This window comes from Trachinotus anak, unplaced genomic scaffold (genome assembly GCF_046630095.1).
Source record: "Trachinotus anak isolate AG129_WGS33_773 ecotype Australia unplaced genomic scaffold, CSIRO_AGI_Tana_v1 ptg000016l, whole genome shotgun sequence".
Lineage (NCBI taxonomy): Eukaryota > Metazoa > Chordata > Actinopteri > Carangiformes > Carangidae > Trachinotus > Trachinotus anak.
The window spans coordinates 7,647,501-7,671,936 of record NW_027273867.1 but is presented as its reverse complement, the minus strand read 5'-3'; the positions used below and the strand labels follow the sequence as shown (position 1 = coordinate 7,671,936).

General features: G+C 40.7%; 1 protein-coding gene across 3 annotated transcripts in view; it reads right to left on the bottom strand.

The window, feature by feature from the left end:
• The window catches only part of adcy2b (adenylate cyclase 2b (brain)), a 47,540-nt gene that overhangs the window by 7,714 nt on the left and 15,390 nt on the right, over positions 1–24,436 (bottom strand). For 2 of the 3 annotated variants that reach the window (XM_071499991.1, XM_071499993.1), the window contains exons 3-18: positions 23,886–24,047; positions 22,742–22,891; positions 19,367–19,515; positions 17,949–18,060; positions 16,490–16,617; positions 14,764–14,922; positions 13,463–13,595; positions 9,867–10,043; positions 9,741–9,781; positions 9,530–9,610; positions 8,168–8,237; positions 7,760–7,857; positions 6,944–7,028; positions 3,792–3,932; positions 2,616–2,816; positions 1,230–1,414 (exon numbers count right to left, since the gene is read on the bottom strand). In XM_071499991.1, coding sequence (XP_071356092.1) covers positions 1,230–1,414; positions 2,616–2,816; positions 3,792–3,932; positions 6,944–7,028; positions 7,760–7,857; positions 8,168–8,237; positions 9,530–9,610; positions 9,741–9,781; positions 9,867–10,043; positions 13,463–13,595; positions 14,764–14,922; positions 16,490–16,617; positions 17,949–18,060; positions 19,367–19,515; positions 22,742–22,891; positions 23,886–24,047 — 2,072 coding nt within the window. The remainder of the gene's footprint in view (positions 1–1,229; positions 1,415–2,615; positions 2,817–3,791; positions 3,933–6,943; positions 7,029–7,759; positions 7,858–8,167; positions 8,238–9,529; positions 9,611–9,740; positions 9,782–9,866; positions 10,044–13,462; positions 13,596–14,763; positions 14,923–16,489; positions 16,618–17,948; positions 18,061–19,366; positions 19,516–22,741; positions 22,892–23,885; positions 24,048–24,436) is intronic. The other variant, XM_071499992.1, reaches the window with a different exon arrangement.

The window sequence follows — 24,436 nt, the reverse complement described above, 5'->3', positions numbered from 1 at the left end:
TTAATACACCATGAAAATAAACTTAGACTCTTGAAGTGAACATCTTACCTGCTTTTCTTTATGTCAGTTACTGTATTGTGTGGTCATGTGTGGTGAAGTGCAGACTGGTTTTAAAGGTTGCGTGTCATTACCCAGTAACAGATATGTACATTTGACAACATTACAGCAGACATGATGTTCATTAGGATATATTACCAAACTCTGAGGACCTGTTCTGTAGTTAAAGGGGCTATTTCTGAGTTTAACGTGGTTTCGTGTCGGGAGCAGGTGGTTTGTTGTTGTTGCCTGACAAGAGCTTCGGCCATTGTTTTCTTTACAAGAAAAGAGATTATAATACGCCCCCTTCAGGGGAGATTGTAGGCTGCAGTGAGTCGCTATCGAAAAGTGACGAGATGGCCCAGGGCTAGCTTATTAGCATGGAAATAGAAGGAAATAGATGAAAGTCGTGATAGAGACAAGAGTTAACGTTGGTGTTGCTTTCCACCACTGGAGACAGCTCTTGGTGAGTAAAGGAATGAAGTTTGATGCTGAACTCACAACGTTTCTTTTAGACTGGTAAGTAAACAGCTGTTAATGCTAACGTTAGCTATGTAGCGATAGCAAAACTTACAAATAGCTCCTTTAAAACAACTGAATAAAATATCTTCCTAGAGTTCTGGAAAAACTTGTTTAAAATTCTATTCTCAATGCTTTAGCAATAGAAATGTACTCTCCTGCTACTAAAGCCACGGTGAGAAAAAGAAACTAAGAGAGAAATATTAGAGTGAGAAAATAGTATTTTCACTAGCCTCTCTCGGTGCTCTGAAAACTTTTTGCATAATGGGATTTTTCAGCAGGGACACTCCAGCCGTTAGTCAAATGTGAAAAATGAATTCAGCTCCATCAACACAAACGGCTGTATCTCATTCTGCCACTCACCCTCCTCCTCTCCAGGGCTTCCACGAGATCAACAGCCTTATAGGATTTTGCCACCTCAGCAATAGTCTTTCCCTGAAAACAGCCGTCCAGTCTTGTTTGTCATTTTAATAGACTCTGCTCAACTGCACCCTCTGCACCTTCTGCAGGGTCAGAAGGTGCAGAGGGTTCAGACAGAGAGCACTGACCTAAAGTCAGCCTAATAACTGTTTCATTATTGCTTAGATTAGGAAGTAGAAATGGTGTATGAGGCGTGTGTGTGTGTGTGTGTGTGTGTGTGTGTGTGTGTGCACGTGTGTGTACTTTGCAGGTACCTATACAGTTCAATTTTGAGGTACGGTGCTTTGCTAAATTCATCCAGCAGAGAGGCATGTGTCTGCAGGATGATGATGTTGTAGATCACCACGGCAACAAGCATCACCACCATCTTCAACTCATAGTTGATCCTCAGGAACACTGAGCATGACACCAGGCCCAGAATACAGCAGTAGATGAAGTACTGGAGACAGACACAAAAAGACACAAAAACATGAAAAAACATTTTCTGTAGAGGCGATGTGTGTGATGTCAGCAACAGGTCATCTCAATGTGTTTGTATCAAGCAAACACATTAAGATATGTAACATGATTTCAGTAAATGTGCTGCTCTAACAGAGGTGAGTCACCTGACATATAGTTTCCAAGTTTGCATACCGACAGCGGAGTAAGTCGATATTCTTACATAACAAACACATTTATGTAATTGTTTATGTAATACCAAAGAGTGAACAAAACAGTAAGTCTTGTATTCCTGTAGTCCTGTATGAAGACAACTGGACTTGTTTGAGGTTCTTGAGGATGCTTGACCTCTCCTCCAAGAGGCTTCTTCAGACTGATGGTTTGAGTGAGGATTAAAAAGAATCTATCCACATCAAACTGGAGCGAACATCACTAAACAGAGGAGGTGGTCTACGACACCGTTTATCAGCCACATGTCAAGCAGTCTTCAGAGCCCTCCACAGGCAGCTTAACACCCATGTACATCATGACTCATGTGACCCTAATGACTCATGTGGTGGCCGCTGGGTCAACGACTCACATGTTCTCAACGGCTCTCAAGATGTTAACGTCCCCACAATAGGGTAAATCCCAAAGAGGCCCTTTGGATATGGGGTGAAACTTAAAGAACCTCAAGCAAGTCTGGATGACTGAGAACCTACACAGACAATTCTGTGAGTCTACAGTGTGTGTGTGTATGTGTGTGTGAGAGAAGATGTGTACCACCACTAAACAGGGCAGTAAATGAAAGCCTTAAGATGCATATGTCTGACAACCTGGCGCCACTGATGACTAAAATAAACATCTTGGCTCCTCTGGAGTGACGTTTTTCTCAATGTTGGTGTGAAATTATATTATCGACTGAACAGAATTGAAACGGCTACACAGAAGTTTCCTTGTGAAACTTAATAAAATTGACATGGCTGTCTCTTTGAATTACTTTTGTCTTATGGTATATAGCTGTGCAATGAGAGACATTGCTTTCAGCAAATATCAAGGAGTGGGTTCATTCCCATGTTTACACCAACTTGTGGGGAGAATATGTGCATTTAGATTTAATCAAGAACATTTCCCTGAAAGTAACGGTATATGTTGTAAATACTGATACTGATGGTCAGTGACATTTACAGCCCATGTTGTTGACATCCCACTGTTTTACTTACTGGCAGATAAAATGTGTTGTCTCTTGTGTTTTCCTCCTGGTACTCCAACAGGCTGACATTACTTAGATTCACAAGTGGAGTAATGATCAATACTTCAGGTGGAGTAGTCACCAGGACCTCAGCTGGGCTAGTTATCAGGCCCTCAGGTGGAGTAGTTGCCAGGACGTCCTCCATAGATCCTCCAGGATCCTCCACGAAGAACTAACAAACAAAACAGAAAGGACGAAGGACAAATGTTCATCTCTTCAGCAAGTTTCCATTATTTGATAGTTAACAGTCTTTAGAGAGACATGCTACATTACATGCATCAAGGGTCCCCCAGGCAGGAATTGAACCGTGGACGATGTGGTTATTCAGTCCTTAGCCACTGGGCCACTGCACGCCCCAGAGGGCAGCAGGATTCATCCATCACCGAAATGTCACACAGCCAAAACTGATTTACATTGTCCTTCTATTCATCCTTATTTTATTTTATTATTTAATTTTCAATGTAAAGCACTTTGAGCTCTGTCTCTTGTATGAAAAGGGCTCTCAAAATAATGTTTATCATTATAATTATAATAATAATGATTATTATTAATAATCATTATTATTACTACTAATAATAATTATTATATTAGTAGTAGTGGTATTATTATTATTGAGGATGTTATTCTAAATGCACTCTGAGCATGTTACTGCTTGACTATTGTAACAGAATACCCAACAAGCACTAAATGATTTTCTTGGCGTGGCACTCATGGTTGAAACAGAAATCACCATGATGATCATGAGACTTTATTATGTTTCATGCTAAATTGGTGCAGCAATTACAAACGAATGCAACTCTCCACCTCAGAAAAGTATGACCATCATGCTTTTAATGCCTTGTTATAAAACAATATGATGCATTATGCTTCTAGCCATTCTTTAATGCAGTAGGCCTGGGCACTGGTACGGACTTCACAGAGAATGTTGCTCTTTGTATCAAAACCTACAATAGCAACATGTTAAAGAGGAATTTGACCAAAGCTTAAACTCAACCCATGATGTTCTCCAAATGCTTTTAGGTGGATGGTTTTGGCTCTTGATAGTATGTACAACCTACTCAAATTAAATTCATTAATCTGAAATCATGTCCATTGTACTCCTGCAGCTGTTCTATATGAACCACATCGCAACATTTTCTCTTCTCACCATATTGAAGACAGCCATCACCAGTATGAGAGCAGTGGTCGTCATGGTGAGGACCAATCGCAGCCAGGGATTATTGGTGACGATGATGCGGGAGGAGGTGGGGAACCAGGTAAGAGAGCAGGAGGACCCCTTCCTTCCCTGCTGAGGACACAAAGAGACAGAGGGAATGATGGGACATAGGGAGCAGCAGTGGATACTAAACCCAAAGACCCAACCCTCTGCTGGACAAACATACTATACAAGTCACCCTCTGGGGACTTTATAGTCGCTGTTGTGACTCAAATGAACACCAAGATACTGACTTGGTGGAAAGTCACATTGGTTATTCATATAGCTCAGGGCAGTCCTTACTATATCTATATATACTATATCTCAGCAAATAAGAATAATGCCAGAAAGTCCAGAACCAAGGCTCATCTATCACATACAGGCCAAAGACTGATGTGCATTAAATATCTAGATTTTATTTTTAATTTGTATGCAAGAGTTTCCACTTAAAACACATTGTCCATTTATTAGAGTGTTATTCTGGATATCGTTTCTCTTCCTGCTCCTACTGAAATTATTTTCAAGTGTAGTGAGACAGTTTTCTCTCACGTATGAGGACAGTATGCTCATACTCTGGTATGAGCTTTAGTGGCGACCTCACACTTTGAGCTACTAGATGAAAGGCTTTCTCCATGAAAGAACAACAATCGTAAAAAAGTACCACTTGTTAGTCATACTGAGTAAGGTTTCATAAGGACATGAAATATTTCCCTTTGATTCTCGTAAAACAGAGTCAGAGTGATGTTTACATCTTTCTTGAGCTCTCAGAGTTTTTCTTAGCAACAGCTTAGCTTGGAAAGACATTTCCCAAGGAATGTGTTTGATCACAATAACTGTGTAATTCACTCTTTCACAGCTGAACAGAGCATGTTCTTGAACTATAATATGCTTCATTAATGATGGCTCAGACGAATTGATTGCCCTGAGCCACATGACAGTACTTGGCTTGACCTAACCTGCACGGAGCCTATATGAGCTGGGTGGTTTCAAGATGGTTCTTTCTTTCCCTCCCTCCTGCAGGGCAGGTGCTTTCAGTCACTCAGTGTGGTTTGGTTTGGTTTGGCTCCTGTCGATCTTAAGATTTGGTTCATGTTACAAGTAGTTTAGGTTAGTACCTACATTCAGTGTTGGGGAAGCTACTTTAAAAGCACATTACTTTACACCGGAGGAAGTTGAACTTAAGCAAAGCTACTGCAGGGGGAAAACTAGGTGAGTTAACTAAAGCTCCTTTTGTAGTTCAAGTAAGTAAGCAAGTAGTAAAAAAAAAAAAAAAAAAAAAGAAAACAAGATCAAATTTACAATGTACATGTGATATAAAATTCTAACAAAATAAAACACTAAAAGTCACATGCTAGTTTATTGAAAAAAGTGCCAACTTGTTCACAGGTTATAACATAAACCAAAATAGTAATCAGAATCAGAATCAGAATCAGTTTTATTACCAAGTATGTTTCCACATACAAGGAATTTGTGCTGGTGGTTGGTGCAAACAGTATCATAAATAGACTTAGGGTAAGTTAAAAATTTAAATAAGATTAAAATAAAATTAAGATAAAAAATATATAACAAAGGAGTGGGATATTTGCAATAATGATAAAGACATGGGGAATGTAGTGCAAAAAATATCGACAATGTAAAAAATATATAAATATAATATATAATATTCATGGGAAAATGTCAGCTTTGAGTTTGTAAATAATGACTCTTTAAGTATGACCATGGTGGTTCTTTCTATATTCTGAGATTCAGGAGGTCTATCCATGATGATGTTCATTAAATGGAGCAACGCCCGCCCTTGGCTGCCTGATAAATGCATTGCCTGTGCATGTCTTCACAGTGGTCAGGGTGAAAGATAGAGAGGCAGTGGCAAAATAATAATTTAAAAAAATTCCTTTCCTTTTATGGCCCAGAATCATTAATGAGTTATCTTTAATAAATGTCCTGTTTTCTTAAAAGGTTGCTGTGCGCACTTCCCTTCTTGGTTGCGTTCCTGAACGAGCCATGGCATAACAAAACCCAACCAGGTGCATGAAGCTAAAGCACACACACAGGCACACACAGGTAGAGTTTGTTAGACACAGCCTCTTCCACCATTGCCCACAGCAGCTTTTATTGAGAACAGATTGAGTGTTAAATTGATGGTGAATACAAACCCATCGAACATAAGCTGTTCTTATTGAAGTGGTGGATGCAGCTGATATCTGGGACAGGACAGACCCAAGGTTACTGATAACCCCCAATTAATCACAAGTGACCCACTTACAGGGTGATAATACTCTCTTGAGAGAGAAGAAGGAGGAAAATGGGATCTTGAGGGAGCAATCATTTATTGATTGTCCATAAAACACTTGTGACAGGTAGCTGTAGCAGCCCATCCCTCCACTTGTGCTGGATAACAAACAACAGCTGCGACTGGATGGATGAGGACAACAGAGGGAAGATCAGCTCATATAAACCTCACGTATAACGGCTGCAGCTGATGCCGTGTTGCAACAAAACCCATGGGAAGTTCTGGCCCTCAGCAAATCCTCTGTTTAGTTCCTTATCTAAATAAAGCTAACAGATATATATTCAAACACGTGTAATAGATCAGGGGTCAGTAGATAGGTTCATCTATTACAGTATCCGGTACTGTAATAGATTCTTGTTTGTTAAAGGGAAAGTACATCTTAACTGTGTATATATTGTACATTATTTTGATGGATAAGTCATTACATTTCAGTCAATTCTACGTGAAACTTTTAAAAGTGCACAGGAGAGAGGTTCTTCACATCAAAATGACTGTGACATCAGAATTTAGAAGACAAGTAGAGTAAGTCTGTATTGAAGTTCTACACTAAAGAAAAAGGTAACTCCACTGGGCACTTAGGAATGAAGGTCACTATAATGTGTGATACACTTTGAATGGCAAATATGTGTGTGAGCTTTATACAGTTTTGCTCACTTATTTTACTTTCAACATCACTTTCACTTTGTCTGAATCACAGATCTGACGAGGATGTGTGTGTGTGTGTGTGTGTGTGTGTGTGTGTGTGTACGTGTATGTGTGTGTGTGTGTGTGTGTGTGTGTTTGAGTATTCACTGATAAATCCATGCAAACCCACCAGAATGTGACCAGCAAAGCAAAGGAGCAGGATCAAAGCCAGTAACAGGAATGCCAGGCCGAAGGAGATCCCCAGCACAGCAGTTCTGCAACACACACACGCACACACACACACACACACACACACACACGTGCACACACATTACTCTACACCCTCTTGGCTCTCTGCAGTCCCGTCCAGGGAAATAAATGTAATGGAAGTCTTAATGTATTCTACTTCAGACCTGCAATCCATTTACATTGAGTAAGCATAACAGTGGACCATACAGCAACAGAGTGTGTGTGTGTATGTGTGTGTGTGTGTGTGTGATGATGATGAAGTTACATTCATGTATCAGTTTTTCTAAGAAGGAACACAGCACATCTGATTTAATGATCCGTACCATAAAACACATGATGTCACGTCTAAATGTGCAGAGAGATGCTGCAACCGAACGAGCAAAGATAAAGAGAGAGAGAGAGAGGGAGGGAGAGGTGAATCAGAAAATCAATGGCTCCTCAGTTGCTGAATAACACCTTTGGCTCCCACAAGCCGTAAATTAGCGTGACCGTGAATTTCTCTCCTCGCTGTTAAAGAGACTCCACACTTTGATTCACCTGATCTATAATCACTAGCAGACATGGTGCCCTTTCATCTCCATCTGCTTTTTAGCATTCTGCCTCTTGCTCCCCTGCCTCTTTCATTTCAGCGTGGTCTTGTTGATGAGACAGCTGGCGTCAAATGGCTTTTTAACATCAACCCGCTGCTACAGATGGAGTTTGCTGACGCTACGGGGGAGTGCACCGTATAAAACCAGAGAAAGAGGTGCAGACTTACTTGGGCAAGACGAGGACCTGCACAATGAATATACAGCAGAATATGAGGCAGGCGCAGGTGACATAGTATTTGAAGGCTGGTAATGTTGTGGATCTGTACTGTTGAGAGAAGATAAGGCAAATGAAATTGGAAAATTGGGTTCAACATTATGAGGCTGCAGTAAAACAGAGTCAACAATAACACTGAGCCTGCACAGTATAAAAATATACCAGACTTCCATGAGGATTACATAAAGCATGATGCACAAAAAACGTTTTCGCATACAATATATGGTGGACATCCTGTGTCCTATATACTGCAGGTTGTCCAGGCCCTTAATGACTTCTGTTTCCCTGATACCTATACGGTTCGATTGATTTGTTCCCCCTGTGGCCAATGCTGGCTGGTGTTTTGTATGCATTCGCCTACCTCTTTCTCCAGAGCTTTGTTGTGAAAGAACAATGAGATCCTCTGGATGTCCTCAGATTTCAGCCACTGTCTGGAGACACAAGTGAAACAGATTCAGACGGCAAACAGGGAATAGCTCTTCCAGTCTTCACGGCGCCAAGACAAACCAAATACAAAATGTATGAACTAAATGTGAACATGACCATTTTGAGTCTTTATTGATTCAGTTCAGTTCAAAGCTGCATGACAGTTTGAGAAAAAACAATATCACAGAAGCATCAAAATACAATTTCCAAAAAGTACAACGCAACAAACAACACCAAGATCGACATATTCACAGTATATTGTTTGCATGTGTGTGTGTAAGTCATTCACTCTCCCTCAGGTGGCATGTTGGCATATATTAAGCAGCAAGATCTGCCCCGTCTCGTTCTCCTAGGAGTATATTCAGTTTTGAGAAGTCATGTAGTTCAATTGGTGTAATTAAAGAAAACGTTCCATATTTAATTGAAGGATTTATATTTTAGGAGGTACTGCATCTCTGTCTCCACCCCACCTGTGCAACAGTGACCAAATGTTCCTGTTTTCTTTTTGTTTCCATGATGTTTTTGTTTCCTCCTTGTTTGATTGTAGTCACTGAGCCCGGATCTGGTCAGGATTTGGAGTGGAGGGTGTCTGGGGAACTGGATTTAAGGAGCTTTCTTCTGAATGTTAATTATCAGTGGGTATCTGCCTAGTTCTGCTCGACAGGTATTCACTGGTCTTTAATTTGTATTTGTAAAATGAATCTGCTGCATGTTCATCCCAGCAGGTCCAGCTGTGATGACAGAGTGGACTCCATACTTCACTACCATATAGCACCATAGGCAGGATAACACTGTCCAATAATTCAAGACAGATTTTAATTGAGATTTGGAAGTTATAAAATGTTCTCTTAATTGCATTAAGAGCTTTTCTTTTAGTTTATTGCTTATACGTTTAATTTATGAAAACTTTTTTTTTCAGTGAATAAAGACAAAGGCAGTTTTCTTGTTTCTTGAGTAACAAGACAGACGTTAATATGCCCGTTAAGATTGTTCTGGATTAAATTACATTTAAAATATGGTTCACTTCCTATTAATTATGCTTAATAACAATAAAAAACTGTAGTTTATGACCTGGTTTTGTTGATAAGCGGTCACTTTTATTTTATTTTTGGGTTTCTCTTAGTCATTACAATTCAGTGTAATAAACCTTCACTATGTTAATCAGAAATCTCCTGAAGGTGCTTCCTCTGTTTTTTGATGCTAACTTGGTGTTTGTGCTGCTGGGAGGTGACTAAGCATGACCTGTGACTATGAAAAGTGATGCAGAAACAGGAAGTGCAGCAGACATGGCTCTTACTTTTGTGAGTTGATGCCATCAATGGTGCGAATCATTCTCTCATTGAGCTCCTCCTCAAACCTCCTTCTCTGAGATTTGGACCTGCAGTTAGAGGAAAGTAGAGGACGCATTCACACATGCACAAAGAGTGAAAAATGTTCTCTTGCAAAACCTTGCAAAGATCAAGTAGCGTGATTACATGTCATGATTTTTGTATGGCCATTGAGCTCACCTTTCTCGTCGTTGGAAGTGGTACTGCCCCATGGGAACGTCCTGAAACAGGAGTCACGCCATTGATCTATCAATAACTGACACATGCACCCGTGTGATGAGACAGAGAGTGCTGTGTTGTACTCACAGTGGTGTTGATCTTGCCATTGTCCGTGGTCATGCTGTCTCGATGGTGGAGGTTGGCGAAGGGTTTGGCAGCCCCCCAGGACTCCAGGTACCGGGTCATCCTGACAGACGCTCTCATCTTCCCGCCATCCAGGGAGGGACGAGAACGCACACCCAGCAAAGGGCTGTGCCTCTCAGTCTGAGAAAACCAAGAGACAAGTGGTGATAAACATTTTGTAGTGATTTCCGCGTCAGTAACTGTGAAACTGGGCCATTTAACCCTTGATAATTCATCTCCATACCACATTTAAATTAAATGTCAAATAACGCTGATGTAGATTCATTTAAGTGAACTGAACACAATAACAACTGAACTCTAGTTGGATCCATTTCTTGATATCTTATAAATACTTTTGGACCAAAGCTAATAAAAGAGAGACAGAGAGACCATGTGAGTTATCATCCCAACCATATTAAAGTGATAGTTTGGGTTATTTGATGTGAGGTTGTGTGAGGTACTTACAGTAAATAGTCAGTGTATTACCTGCAGTAGATGCCGGCACAGACGCTGAGCGATGTGCTGCTGTGGATGGGGCCACAATGCCCACAAAATGCCCACTGAAAAAAGCCAATATCAGTTGAAGTGTGAAAATGTAGTTCCAAAGGAAAGAGCTGTTTGACGGCAAGATAAAGCAGTGAAAATACTCAAAATAAAGCGAACACTTCAACTGATATTAGCTTTTTCTTTTGCCCATTTTTTAAAAAGTGGCTAAAAGATGTTTTACCAAGGGCCCTGTCTAAAGCAGCACATCCCTCAGCTTCTGTGCCAGTATTACTGGCTGTCTCGCCAAACGAGCCACGCGCCCATCCAAATCTATGGCAGGTAACACACTGACTATAGATAACTACCTCACACAAACCCACGTCAAATAACAAGCACTATCACTTTAAGCCGATATGAATGATAAATACAACACGTAAAAACCCGACAAAGCTAATCTTCAGTATCCAGAAAAACAAAATATCACAACAGGTGCAGTGCCCACTTTTATTCATCAACTGCAACTGTGTAAGTCAGACTTTTACACATTTACTCAGCAGATGTGAAGTAAAAAAGGACTGGGTGCTTTGGGGACAGCGATCAAATGACAGCTCTTGACTTCTGTGACCTGCCTGTCAGTGTTTGGAGCTACTTAAACCACTTTTAGTGAAGCATGATGAAGTTCTCCTTTTATTTTGGCAGGCGTGCCGACTAAGTGCTTCTCTCTGACTAACAGCTTCTCCACTTTACTGCTGAAACTAACGCTGTGCCATTGTAAAGCCATAAACCAGTGAAAGTTTTTTCTCCTTTTACAACATTTTTGGAGAAATAGAGAGGACATTTCACAGTGACAAGCCCCACACCACTGGTGATTTGCTTTAATTTCAGATAGAGAAAGGTACATGGCAGGAAAAGCCTGTAAGAATTGAAATAGACAGTGACTCTGTTCATTTTCAGCGGGTGTGCTGAACAGCTCTGACAGTGATAATCAATGACAATGACAGTGGAGATGACACCTCGTGTGATCCATGCTCCACCTCCCCCTCCTTGATCCATTCAGGGCTTCTTGAAAATGTCACAGAGTTCCCACAACCTCTTTCCAATATCTGATAGGATTCCAATATCCAATATCTGATAGGATATTGGAAAGCCACCTCCAATGAAGTATATAAAGGTTAAGAGTTTAAGAGTTTAAGGGGATAGTGTTGTGTTGTGAGAAGGAAATGTTACCACACTAAAAATACCCAAAGGCTCCAGTTAGACCTAAAACTGCTGGTTTGGTTAATTGCTGTAAGGCTGCATGGAGCAAGAGTAAATTAGGTCTCTCAAGTGTTGCTACTCTGCATTCATAAATAGGATACTAGAAAAATCTGAAAAAAAGTTAAATGAAAAATATGCAAACAGTGTAAGTACCAAACTCCCATGACATGCACGGCAGTAAACAGAGAGCGCTGTTAATAAGACGACTGATAACATGCAGCTTGTGCTGTTGCCAACACAACGCATTTCAAAACTGAACACAGCTGGTGAAATATGTTGACATATGTTCATATTTTCAGTGCAGATAGCTGACATTCACAACAGTACACAACAAAGTCTGCTCGATCAGGTGTTTGTTTTCTTTTTACATGCTAATGCGTATGAGGTGCATAAGCGACTATCACGGCAAATTGCAGAGGCAAAATTTAAATCTTGTCTTCTGTTATTCATGCAAATGTTCTATGGAGCAATAATACATTAACACTAGTAATAACACTTTGTCTGTTGGTGCACAAACAAGGTTTGTTCTGCTTAAAATCTGCTGGTTTTCTTTCAAAACTAAATTTGATGAATCTCATATAGATGTTACTGTGATTTCTGTACCATTGATTGATTCTTGTTATTGTGCATTTGCAAAAATTTGGTTTTTGTTTTCATTGTAAATTACTATTGTTTATTGTTTTACATGTTAGTGAGTTATTTTGGTTTAGTTTTGTCTTGTTTTGTTGTTTTTTTCCTGGTTTATTGATATAGTGTGATTTTCATTACTTTTGGGTGTGGACACCAGGAAGACTAGCAGCCACTGTGTGAAAGCTACTGAGGATCCAAATAAAGAAATAAAGAAATAAATAAAGTACCTAAACAGCTCCTATGAAATGCTAGGTGAACCCTTTCTTTTGGGTTCATTGAACATCTGATTCACCTTTATATGTTTTCTTATAAATTCCAGCCTGGAATATGTTGCTACTGAGAAGTGAACTGCATGAAGTCAGGCAATGACTTCATGTGAAAGCTACAAATCCTTGGTCAGGCTCTTTGGAGATGAATCATAAGATGAAAAAAAAAGACTAAAAGGAGCAGATTTGGAGGAATCAGTGCTGAATAGACACCATGGCTTTCTGTGTCACTGATGGTATTTCCAAAAGATGCACTGGAAAGCGTAAAGGCCTTAATTCTTCAGAGATGAGATGCCACTGTTGCACTGAGCCTCCTCAAGCCTATGAGGAAAGCAGATAGCGTGTCTTAAACAGGAAAATGAAAGGTCTCACTGGAGATATTTATGGGGGTGGGTGCATCTTAGCCAAGTTATGAAGGGATTAGGAAGGCAGGACTGTTAAGCGTGGTTTTTCACAGACTACATGCCAACAGCATATTCTATATAGAGATGTTCTGGGCAGAAAGTTCACAGAGGAGTCTTAAATGTCCTAAACAGGCTCTTCATGTCCTGGTTTGACAGGAGCTGCACAGTGTCTCAGGCAGTGCAGCTGGACATCACTTCAAACATCTTCTCTGAGTAGAGAGAGCGACTGAACGCTGACCCACAGGTGTTGTTCATGTGATAACAAACAGTTGTTTTATCTTAAACCAAAATTGTTCGCCTGTCCACTGTGTCGACTTCTGTGTAAACCTGACCAGCACACCAAGTGTTGGTGATGCAGCGGTGTTGTCCATGGTGCTGAAAGTCAACCTTCATATTTTTGCACTCTGGCTCATTGCATCTGCTATAAACTCCATGAAAACCCAAGTCATGAATCACAAACACACACATGCACTGTCAGTAGTTACTTCATGGAACCATGTCTGTGATGGTTTCTCACCTTGGGGTTGATGACCAGGTAGGTGACCACTCCGTGTTCTTTCAGGTAGGAGTCTCGGCTCTGTCCGTCTCCAGGCTCCACCTTGTATGAGCCCTTCAGATGCTCCAGCGTCACTGAAGAGATGTGGACCCTCCTGGAAATGACACAGGAAAGGGATAAATGGACAGATGTTGAGAGGTTAAGAGCTTGCGTCATTGCACCATTAACAGCTCTATCCAATGTGTTATTTATTTTCCAGCTTCATAACTACTGCAGTTCTCCCTTTTTGGGTTTGTTTGTTACCTCTGCAAACAGAGATGCATGGAGATGGAAATGTGCCTTTTTCAGCTGCCACATTTTTCAGATGCTTTTCAGCAGGCATAAGGGGAGAAAAACCAGTAGCAGCCCAGTGAGACAACGTGGTAGCACTGGAGAGGTTACTTTCAGTGTAGCACACACACAACCACCAGCCAATTTTCCCATGCTTGTTACAGAGAAAGGATGGCAGATCTAGATAGTTTCACAACACATGTTGTGCTGATTGGTCAAATGAAGTGGCTTTAATTGACTTAAATACTTGTAGAAGTAGAGTAAGTAGAATTAGAGCAGACATATCCATGTTCCATGTCTGTATACTGTATGAGGGCATTTCTTGAGGTAAAACAATTATATACTGTATATAAATATATTATTTCAGCTGAGTCTTGGTTGTGCTTGGAACATGTCAAAAGGCTCTGTCGTTCCCTCAGGTATATCATCATGTTTTTGTTTTAAGTGGTGGTTTACTGGAGTTCAGTCAACCTTGATTTTAAAAGACTGATACTGATATTAATATTATTTTAGGCTGGACTGGCCAATATCAACATATGTCTTGGCATTATTTGATAAATCTCATCATTTATACACCACATAAATGAAAAGAAAATTGCAGAGTTCAATGTTATTCTCTTAAGGGTGAGAAAACTTCCAAAACAGCCTGCTTGAGATACAGGCTCTCCACTGAAACTCAAGATAATGATACTTTGGTACGGCTGACCACTGGGACTTGGTCTCTTCTACTTTAGGCCACATGGAGCTGCAGCGGAACAGATGGAAATTCACTGACTTGCTAAAGTGCAATTCAACATTAATCACTGAGAGAGCAGGAAGTGTTAGTCAATTCCCAAAGCGTAGCTTCCTGTCTGGTTCACTGACTAAAACTGGCAACGTTTCAGGTACAGGTCTCTGGTTTGCCAACCACACGATAATTACAAGGATTTGCAAAGCAGCACTGCTGCAGCAGCGAGATCAAGTCAAACTTTCTTTGTGTTATTATGTCTCACCCTGGCACGCCTCCTGCCTCCATGTGATTGGCTAGCGTTACATCATGTGACCACACATCATACTGCCACTTGCGGAGGCCAATAACACCACAAAGGACATTCCCAGAATGAACACCAACACGCATGTTGATATCAACTCCAGTGGCATCTCGCACCTTCCTGTGGAGAGGACAGAAAAAGAAATGTTAAAATTCAAACTGAATTCATTCGCACTTTTCCTCTGTGAATGTTTGTTTGGTTGGTTTAACAAGCTTGGGAGCAGGAAACGTGTGCTTCGGTTTGTGAGTTACATAAGTAGGAGCTTTAGCAGGAAAGGTAATGTGAGTTGTTGTTCACGTCTGTGGTTCTTGTGTAGCAGGCTGCAGTCTGGCTGTTAGAGCGGAGATGTTGTTCTATGTAAATATGGGTTAAAAAGAAGAGGGTGGCTGTATGGAAACAAGTTCTCCATCTACGTAGACAGAGAAGTAATGATGTACTGATGGATTAATGCAAAGATAACATAAATACATTGGCTACATCTGATGTTTATCTCAAAGGAGTCAACAGGATGTGACTTATGCCTACCATACACTAGAAGATTTGGAAAAGGCTTTTAAAAGACGTGTTTTATTTTGAAATTACTTTCCTCTTTACCCATGCCTCCTTATCTATTTATTGCCAGTCTTACACCAAATGACTCACTTTCTCGCGTCGCCTCCATGCTCACTATCAACTCGGTTTGCTGCTGGAGAAAGCCTCATTGACTATTTGCATGAGCCGAGACTAAAAACTTCGGATAATATTAAACATGTCATCAAGACATCAAGACTTGACAACGCAAGAGCGAGCATCAGCTCTGCAAAACTCTCATGATTTATCCCGACATTGGAAATTGGTCTGTGACAGTGAAATTGCATGAAAAGTCGTTTGGTGTAAGGCCGACACTATAGAGCAGACAGTGTGCTGTAGCAGAAAAAAAACACATGCAGAAGATCAATGTCAATATTAAACACTGGAAGCAGTGGGAAGCAGCGAGTCCAGCACTGTCCAAAGTCCAAATATCCATCCACCAACACAAAAAATGAATGGTAAAGCACATTGTATCTCCTTTATGTCATATTTAGGACTTCTGATTTTGTGTTGTGTTTTTTTATGTAACTATTTCTTGGCGAATCAAGTGCCTTTCCCAAAAACTTTGAAAATTTGTGTTTTTGAAAAGTAGTTTCTTTGATCATTTCTAGATTGCCAGTTCAGAGAGTCCAGATTCAGTGTTGCCTCCACAATTTCCTTCTAGTCAGGGCGGACACCCCGGCACACCAGCACTGAAAAAACAGTCTGCTTCATCATGTCATGGGTGTACAACATCTGAGGTGGATGGCATCTTTAATCTGATTGTGATTAAAGGTCAGTGTTGGCAAGCCAATATATTAGTCCATAAAACTAGTGTGTGAGTGTGTGTGTGTTCAGGCGTGACTGAAAGACACAGAGAGCAGAGAGCAGAAGGGGGGGGGGGGGCTGCAAGAGAATATTTTTTCATTTGTTTGAAATTTTTATTTGTTCAGCTGGGAGGCTTATCATATTGCTTTCACATTGTGTTTACTGTGGAATTCAAACAGAGCTGAAATCAAGTCTGGCATTCCTTCTGCTCAATCTGTTTGACAGGCGTGTGTTTGTTTGTGTTTCCGTTTCTGTTTGTATGTGTGAGAGAAAGAGAAAGAAAAAAAGAGGGAGAGATCTGGTATTTTACTTGATGGCCTCACACATATCCAAGCCCATCTTCACGCAGTTCCTGGCATGGTGAGGCAGAGACTCAGGCAGACCAGACACACAGTAGTAACAATCTCCCAGGATCTTGATTCGCATACACTCGTTTTCCTTTGAGACAGAAAGAGAGAAGTGATGAGAAATGTGCATTTATCATCCAACCTTCTGATCCATAAGCTGTCATTAATTATAAATATCTTTAGTTGGGGTTAACTACTTTATTTGAAAAATGATGTTTCTCATGGTCTTTTCACCTCCACACAACCCTCACTCTCTCACACTCATAGTCACATCCGTCAAACCCAAAATCATACACCCACACACATAACACATTAGCTCTTATTCCACATGTGGGATGTGTAACAGCTCATCGCTGGACTGGGTTTATGTAACGGCAGCTTCCTCAGGCGGAAGGACAGAGCTGCTGGACACAACGCTGAGAGAGAGAGAGCCTGACTCAACTGTTTAGACCCGAATAGCTGAGCACCCATGAGACCGCGAGATTCACTCTGACCGGCCCACACCGCTACAACCTGCGGCTGTGGAGGTACAGCTGTGGAGGCCGACTCTGGCCGCAGGGCACAGTGAACACTTGTTTCAAGGTTGCGCTTCATATGATTGACAGCATAGCTTAGACCCTGTGCTCTCGTCTTGGGTGTTTTGTAATTAACTCATTTGTGTACACAATGCAAATTACATCAGCTGTTCAAGACTTCAGCTAAAAGTTGAGAAACTTGAGAAAACATATCCTTTTATGTTGTTAACCTCCTTAATTTCTCTATCAAATCCAATTAATTCTCAATGAAAACTATGACACTGTAACTTCACATAGAAACAGGTTTTAACTTATTTACTGGGCTCTAGAAATTAAAGGATTTTTATTGGAAGTTTTGTATGGTTTACAGGGGCGTCAGTGGTTTATTAATCCACAGTCCATGAAGTCAATCTCACACAACTCTCTTAATAAAACCTTAAACTGAAAATAAAGAGGGATTTACAAAAGGTAGCAAAGGTGACAGATTCTCCTCTGCCTAAATGTTTTCATTCTTTTTAGAAGCTGTAGCTTGTGGCAGTGCAGTATCAGAGTGCATTACACTGGAAAGTGTTTCCAATATTTTCTCTACCTCATTCACGTACTGTACAGGGAGGATAGACACCACACAGTACAGGATATTGCAATCCAATACAAGTGCACAAAAAAATACAGCCTCATAAATTGCAACAGAATTGAATCAAGACCTCTCTAGCATAGAGGGATTTTTACTGGGCTGTAATAAAATATTTTCTCCTGAGAGAATGTGGCCAACCCTGGACTGAACAAGAGATGAACGGTGAACTGACGCTGGACACACACAGGATCCTTCTCTCTCCTACTTTTTCATTCATTTCTGCTGAGAAGGACGCACTCTGTATGAAATGTGATGATGTTGTCTTGACTTTACCTTTGCGATCTGGTCAAACTTGCCAAAGAGTTCGTTCAGCATATGCACAAGTTCACCTGGAGAGCAGTCACTGGCCAGCCTGGTGAAGCCCACGATGTCAGCGTACAGAATACTGCAGAAAACAAGCAGAAACAACAAATAGGACAATTAATATTGCACAACTTAATAACACAATCATTAAAATCTAGCAACACAGTTCATTGCGTCGCTAGACTTTCATTATCCTCTATTAGCAGAGAGGCATCAAGTTCTTCACTGTTGGAGGCCATTTTATTAGCAGAGCAACATGGGTGCCGAGCACTCTGAAATTTGCTGTACTTGATGTGATTGCTTTGAATTAACTTGTATCCGGTGTTGTTCTCCGCAAACCCACTGAGTTCTTGATGAGCACTTTCTCTGTGATGGTGACTATTAAATGTTCTGGGTAACAGAGGGAATATTTTATTACAGAGGGAAGCCTTTGTCTTTGTACCTGGCAAACTACAAATCTAACAGGTGTGATGAGGAAACACTCAGGTTTCCAATGCAATTAAACGAATGTGCGAAACGCATTATGTGCTGGTCTATATATCTAGAGTGTAGGGAACTTATCTGGATCAGCATCTGTTTTTCTTTTTTCACCACCATCAAAGCAACATTCTTGAATTACAGCTGGAGACATGATGGTGGAGGCAGTAGCTGGTGTCTGGCTCTCCACCCACTGTTGAGTGTAGGAGGATCCCAGCAGAACCGCACTGCCACCTGTCCTTGAGTGTCAGTTCTTTGTTCTGGAAAGATTTCCCTCTTCACTAGAGCTAGACCATGTGAAAATGTGTTATTGTTGGAAGGATAACAGGCAGATCAACATGAGGACACACACACACACACACACACACACACACACACACACACACCTGAGGTCCACTTAAAATGGCCACGGTGATATTGTTTCTTTTGTGAAGCCCCAGCATGATGGAAAAACAGGTTTTTAGAGGACATTCTCTGGAGAGGCTCTTGTGCTAAGCCTGGATTTGTGTACTCTGCTCTGTTTCTATGAACTCCCACAATATAGAGGAGGATGACATTGAGAAAGGAAGACATAGGCCCCTCTTCAATTGGCAAAGTGACCTCAGAGCACAGTGGAGGTGGATTAACTCTGAATTGAATTTGGTCATGACAGTGAAAAGGGACAAGGAGGCGGAGTGCAGAGAAAATGGCAAGAAAGGAAAGGAAAAGAGAAGAGGACAAGAAATAAAAGGAGATGATAGAGAGATGAGAGGAGCACTGAGTATAGGAGTAATCCAAACGTGAGAGGGATGGGGATGAGCAGTGAGGAGGGAGTGGACGGGATGGTATAAGAGCAATCAAGCACTGAGATGAGAGCTGAAAATAATAACCTTTGTTATGGGAAGGCAGAGATAAAGGAGAAGGAGGCTTACCTGACATTGGTGTGCCGCTGCACATACAGGTTGTGGAAGTTGTTGGTGCTCTCAGTTCTACCAAAGTTGGGTCCCTGCAGCCTCTGGATGATCTCGGCTTTCATCACTCGGGCTATATGAGCCGGTAGTAAGGACAACAGCAAACGCTCCTACAGACAGAGAGAGGGGAGGGCAGAGGCAGAGTCAAACAACTGGAAAAAGAATGAACTATTTCAAGGAAATGTATTTGGTTCATAAAATGGTTGGTCAAATTTGGATTTACACAGGTTAACATGAGAATGCAATACCAACAATTTAATTTGCTATGGAAGAAAGTCATGAAACTTTACAGTTGTTCTTTTCTATTCTGTTCTAGTTTATTCTATTGTGTGCTGTTCTGTACGGCTCTCTTCTATTCTATTCTATTCTATTTTCTATTGTGTGCTGTTCTAATCTGCGCTGATCTGTTCTGTTCCATTCTAATGTATTCTATTCTTCTTCTCCAATACTCCATATAAATATAGCCGTTGTCATCCACAGCTAATATTTAACCGCCTAAATATATTTTCCTTCATCCTCTTAATGATGGTTCATTGAGGCTAATTTTTCAGCTCTGAGCACAGGAAGCCAAAGTCAAGAGGAGAAGAGCAATTGAGGCACAGAAAGTATCTTCATTTTCAAATATGCAGCATAGCAGAGAAAAGCAATGACGCATGTTCTGTAAATTTGTTCATTGCCCATGAGTTTTACCGTGCATATTAGATTATTATGAGGAGATTAGGGTGAAAATTTAATGAAACCTGCTAATGATAATCAAAAGGTCTGTCTCACATGTCTTGAATCGTTAATTGATGAATTCCCAAAAGGTGAAAACCTCTCAGTGAACGGTAAGAAAGCAGCTTGTGAACACTTGCAGGAAAGTGCATGTGTTGTGGCTGAAATACACTGAGGCAGGGAAGTGTCTCGTTACCACATCTATTTCAGTGGATTTCTCTCTGTATGATTTTGTTGTTGCATAATTGTGACCACACAAAGGTGGTGTCTGACCCTGAGATGCTGACAGCAGAGTTTGATGGCTGCTGTTGATGTTTTAGAAACTTGACATATTCTCTCCTGTCAAGTTTCACTAAAGCAGCACTGGAAATCTTAGCAAGACTTGTCATTGTATAGTCAGTAAACTGGGGGAATAAGAAAAGTGAAGAAGCAGAGATGTGAGATCCATCACCCATAGCTGTTGTGTAACCATGTAAGTTGTGGGTTTTTTTTTTTTTAACTTTGATTTAGCACCATGCACATTGGATGGAGGGTTGTTTGAGGGTGATTGTGGTGTGCGTGTGCGAGTGTGTGGGCAGAAGTGTGGGTGTGTGTGCATGTTAGAAAGAGTGAATAGCTGCCTGAGGGGGTGTGACTCATAAATGCAGCTCTCAGCAGAGAGGGTCATTACATTGTTCACACACCATGGGCTCATTTCCTAAAACACAGCAGCAAATTAAGTAGAGAGAGGGGTTGGTGGTGGTGGTGGTGGTGGTGGTGGGGGGTGGGGGTGGGGGGGGTGGGGGGGGGGGGGGACTAAAAATAGAAACTCACACCACCCGCACTTATTTACTTATTCAGCACTGAAGCAATATGAGCACTCTAATGTGAGCACACAGAGGGGGTATAATAGCCTGAAGAGATGTAACTTTGTTAATCATGTGTTTGATTAATGAACTAAAGTGATCTACATTCAGCTGTTGAAAGAGATTTGTTGGTGTTTAGTTATGCACTGATATTTGTGATGCATCCACACACATTCTAAAACACACGCACACGCACACGCGCACGCACACACACACACACACACACACACACTGACACACACGCTGACACACACCACTGAAAAAAATCCAACATGATAGTTGCTAATGTAAATATCTTCAATTATTCAAATGCCATGTACAGCAAACAAAAAACATTCACTGACTTGCAGTAATAAATCGTCTATAACTATATAATAATATAATATAATAATAACTATATTTTCACACATGAGATTGTTACACCCACCTGAAGAATAAATGACATACAAACATGTCATCCATTACTTAAATAATAAAAAAATGCAATTATATTTGTGTCCAATGGGGTATTTGTAATATTTCATATTGTACAACAATATGTTAATGATGAATTATGTATTTACCCATGTAAGGAAATACACATTTTACGATTCCAAAAAAAACCCCACTGTATAAACCGCCAGTTATTAATGTGAAATTTCATGTGTCATTTCCCTGGTTGGAGAGAATGGCTAATGTCAGGGCAAAGGCGCTAATGTCAGGCAAATGTCACTGCATAATGCCTCTTTAGACATGATCGACTTACCAACTCATCAGCCCTGACAAAACTGAGAAGTGAAATATTTTGGCTATAAAACAGAATATGTCTGAATTTCATTGAAGCTCTCACCAGGTTTGTGTTGCTCTAGCATCAGGAGTCAAAAGTCCACTGCTACGCTCGCAGCTTAACTACGGGCTTTATATTTTTAGAGTGTTGATCTTTTACAGAGCAAAAGTGAAGGTGACAAAGGAAGCTTCATTGCCAGAGCACCAAAAATGCCATAAAATAGGCAGAGAAACATGAAATCCCCGGTGAATGAAGAAGTCAACCTCTGGGCAAACAGGTACCGTATCATACAAACTGAACAGAGTCTGGAGCCACGCCAGCAGCTGTGCTTTGAGCTAAATGCTAATGCCTGCATACTAAAATGCTCTAAAGTTCACCACTTCAGTTTAGCATGTTAGCATGCTAACATTTGCTACAAAGCACAAAGTGCAGCTGAGGCTGATGGAAATGTCAGTTTTGCAGGAATTTGTATCGCTCTGATAATAGTGCTAGAGGAGAAGTAAGGGGATCACCAAAATGACTCCAATTCATCATGAGGGGGATGTGAATATTTGTGCCAGGTCTCACATCAATCCATGTAACATCTGTTGAGTCATCTTAACAAAAAGATGCCAGCCTCATGGTGGAAAGGTCGAAGGATCATCGTGAATGTCTGTACAAAATTTCATCGAAATCTATCCAATAGTTGTTGCGATATTTCAGTCTGAAGACCGAAGTGGTAGAGTGACAGAGTTAACTAGCTAGCGCTAACCACTGCTACAGCCACGCCTCTAGTGTGGCTAAAAAACTGAATAGCAGTCCTCAGAACACAGAGAAACTAATGAGTTAATGCCTTTTGTAGTTGTAACTAAGGTATTAGATCATTATTAGATTATTATTTGAAAAATGTATTTTATTCCACAGTAAAAGCATCAAAGCAGGACATGCATCCTCAGCAGTCTGATGACAGCAAATGACATTAGACTGCACTCACATGTTATTTCGATCCTGCCCATGAATGTAAACATGTACCTGTTGGTGTTTCTCAAACTCTAGTTTGATGGGCGACTTGATGCAGTTGCAGGTGTCTTGGTAGGTCTGTTTAAGAGCCAGGTCCATCAGATGCTTGTGGTACGCCCCAGCCAGGTTACCACAGGTAAAGATGATCACGTTGGCTAAGATCTGCCACATATAACACATGCACACACACATAAAGAACAAGGCATTAAAGTAATGTCAGGAGGTGTATGTACATTTAATTTTCCCACAGTATGCCTCCTTCCACTTAAGCCTATATTACTGCCTCATAAAACTGGGCCCAAGCACACACTTCAACTGTGCTTTTCCACCACTATGTCAACCTCAAGCTCTTTAAAATGTGGCCTTGCATAGCAATGGGTTGTCCTTGGTGCTGTATCCAAGGGCAATGAATGTCTTAGAGCATGGTTTATTGTTGGTGTGCTTTTCCACTGTGTATGTGTGTGAGAGAAAAAGAGAAGAGAGAGATATTGCATGATTAGATTGTATCAGTGCGTTTAATTTGATGGTTGATTAGAAAGCGTCACTGTGTGTGTTTGTGTGTGTTTGTGTGTGTCAGCTTCAGACAGGCATGTGATACAAAATCCCTTAATTTTACTGTGTTACCTGGCATGTTTCTGTATTTCTGATTAATTTTACAGATTATGTTATTATATTATTGGTTAGCGTTGTTTGCTGCATTAATAGCAGCTCCATTATTATGAGGTTTCTCTTTGTGGTGAGACTTTGTTTTACTGTATCAAGGGTCCATTCAGTTAGAGCCAGTGTTTTAAGAGCTGGCCCATGAGTACATTAAATGGCAGTTTGTTTGACTCAGGAGGCTTTTGTGAATGTGCTGTGTCACATTTATACAGGATGGGTTCACTGTTTTATAGCCCAAGCTTTATTAAAATGTTGTACCTCATCTTTTTTAATCTTGAACGGAACAATTTTACCAATTTAATCTTGATAAACTAACCGCTGTGTTGCAGCAAACAGTGCAGTGAAACAATCATTAAGGCCGTCAGTAAACTAAAATGGGAAGCTCACAGCAGAGTCACATCTAAAGCAGGATGTTGCTTCAAAAAATGTTGATTTCAACAGTCTTTTTTTACATGCATGTTTGAAGATCTGAGCTTGGACAGTCATCTGTCTTTACCTGCCAGACCAGAGGCTCCAGCTCTGGGGCGGTTTTGGCCAGACAGACGCTGAGGGTGACAGTGTGCGAGAAGCAGGTGATGGCGCTGGCAATAATGGCCCCTCTCATGGAGAAGGGCAGCATAGTGTAGACGACAAACACAATGAACAGGAAGAAGGACACCTGGAAATGGGAAACAGGGGGATGTCAGCAGGTAAAAGGGGCACATTTGTCCAAAAATAAATCAAATCTGGTCCTGATATTTCACAATATTTTTCATTATATTTTCTGTGGAAGGCAATTAATAATTGAGCTGCTCTTTGAGAGAAAAAATATATGTCAGATTTAAAAAACTGTAAGCATATACAGTATATCCCCTCAGTATAGAGTCCAAAAGTCTGAGACCACTTTCCCATGTAGCCTCACATATTGCTCCAGAGTAGCTCTAGTATTGCTCAAGTTCATTTACAAGGGAGAAAAAAAAGGAGCCATTACTATTTGTTATTGTGAATTTTAGGAGAAAAATATGAGAAACAACAAATCAGACAAAACAGAAACTACAGAGACTGAAA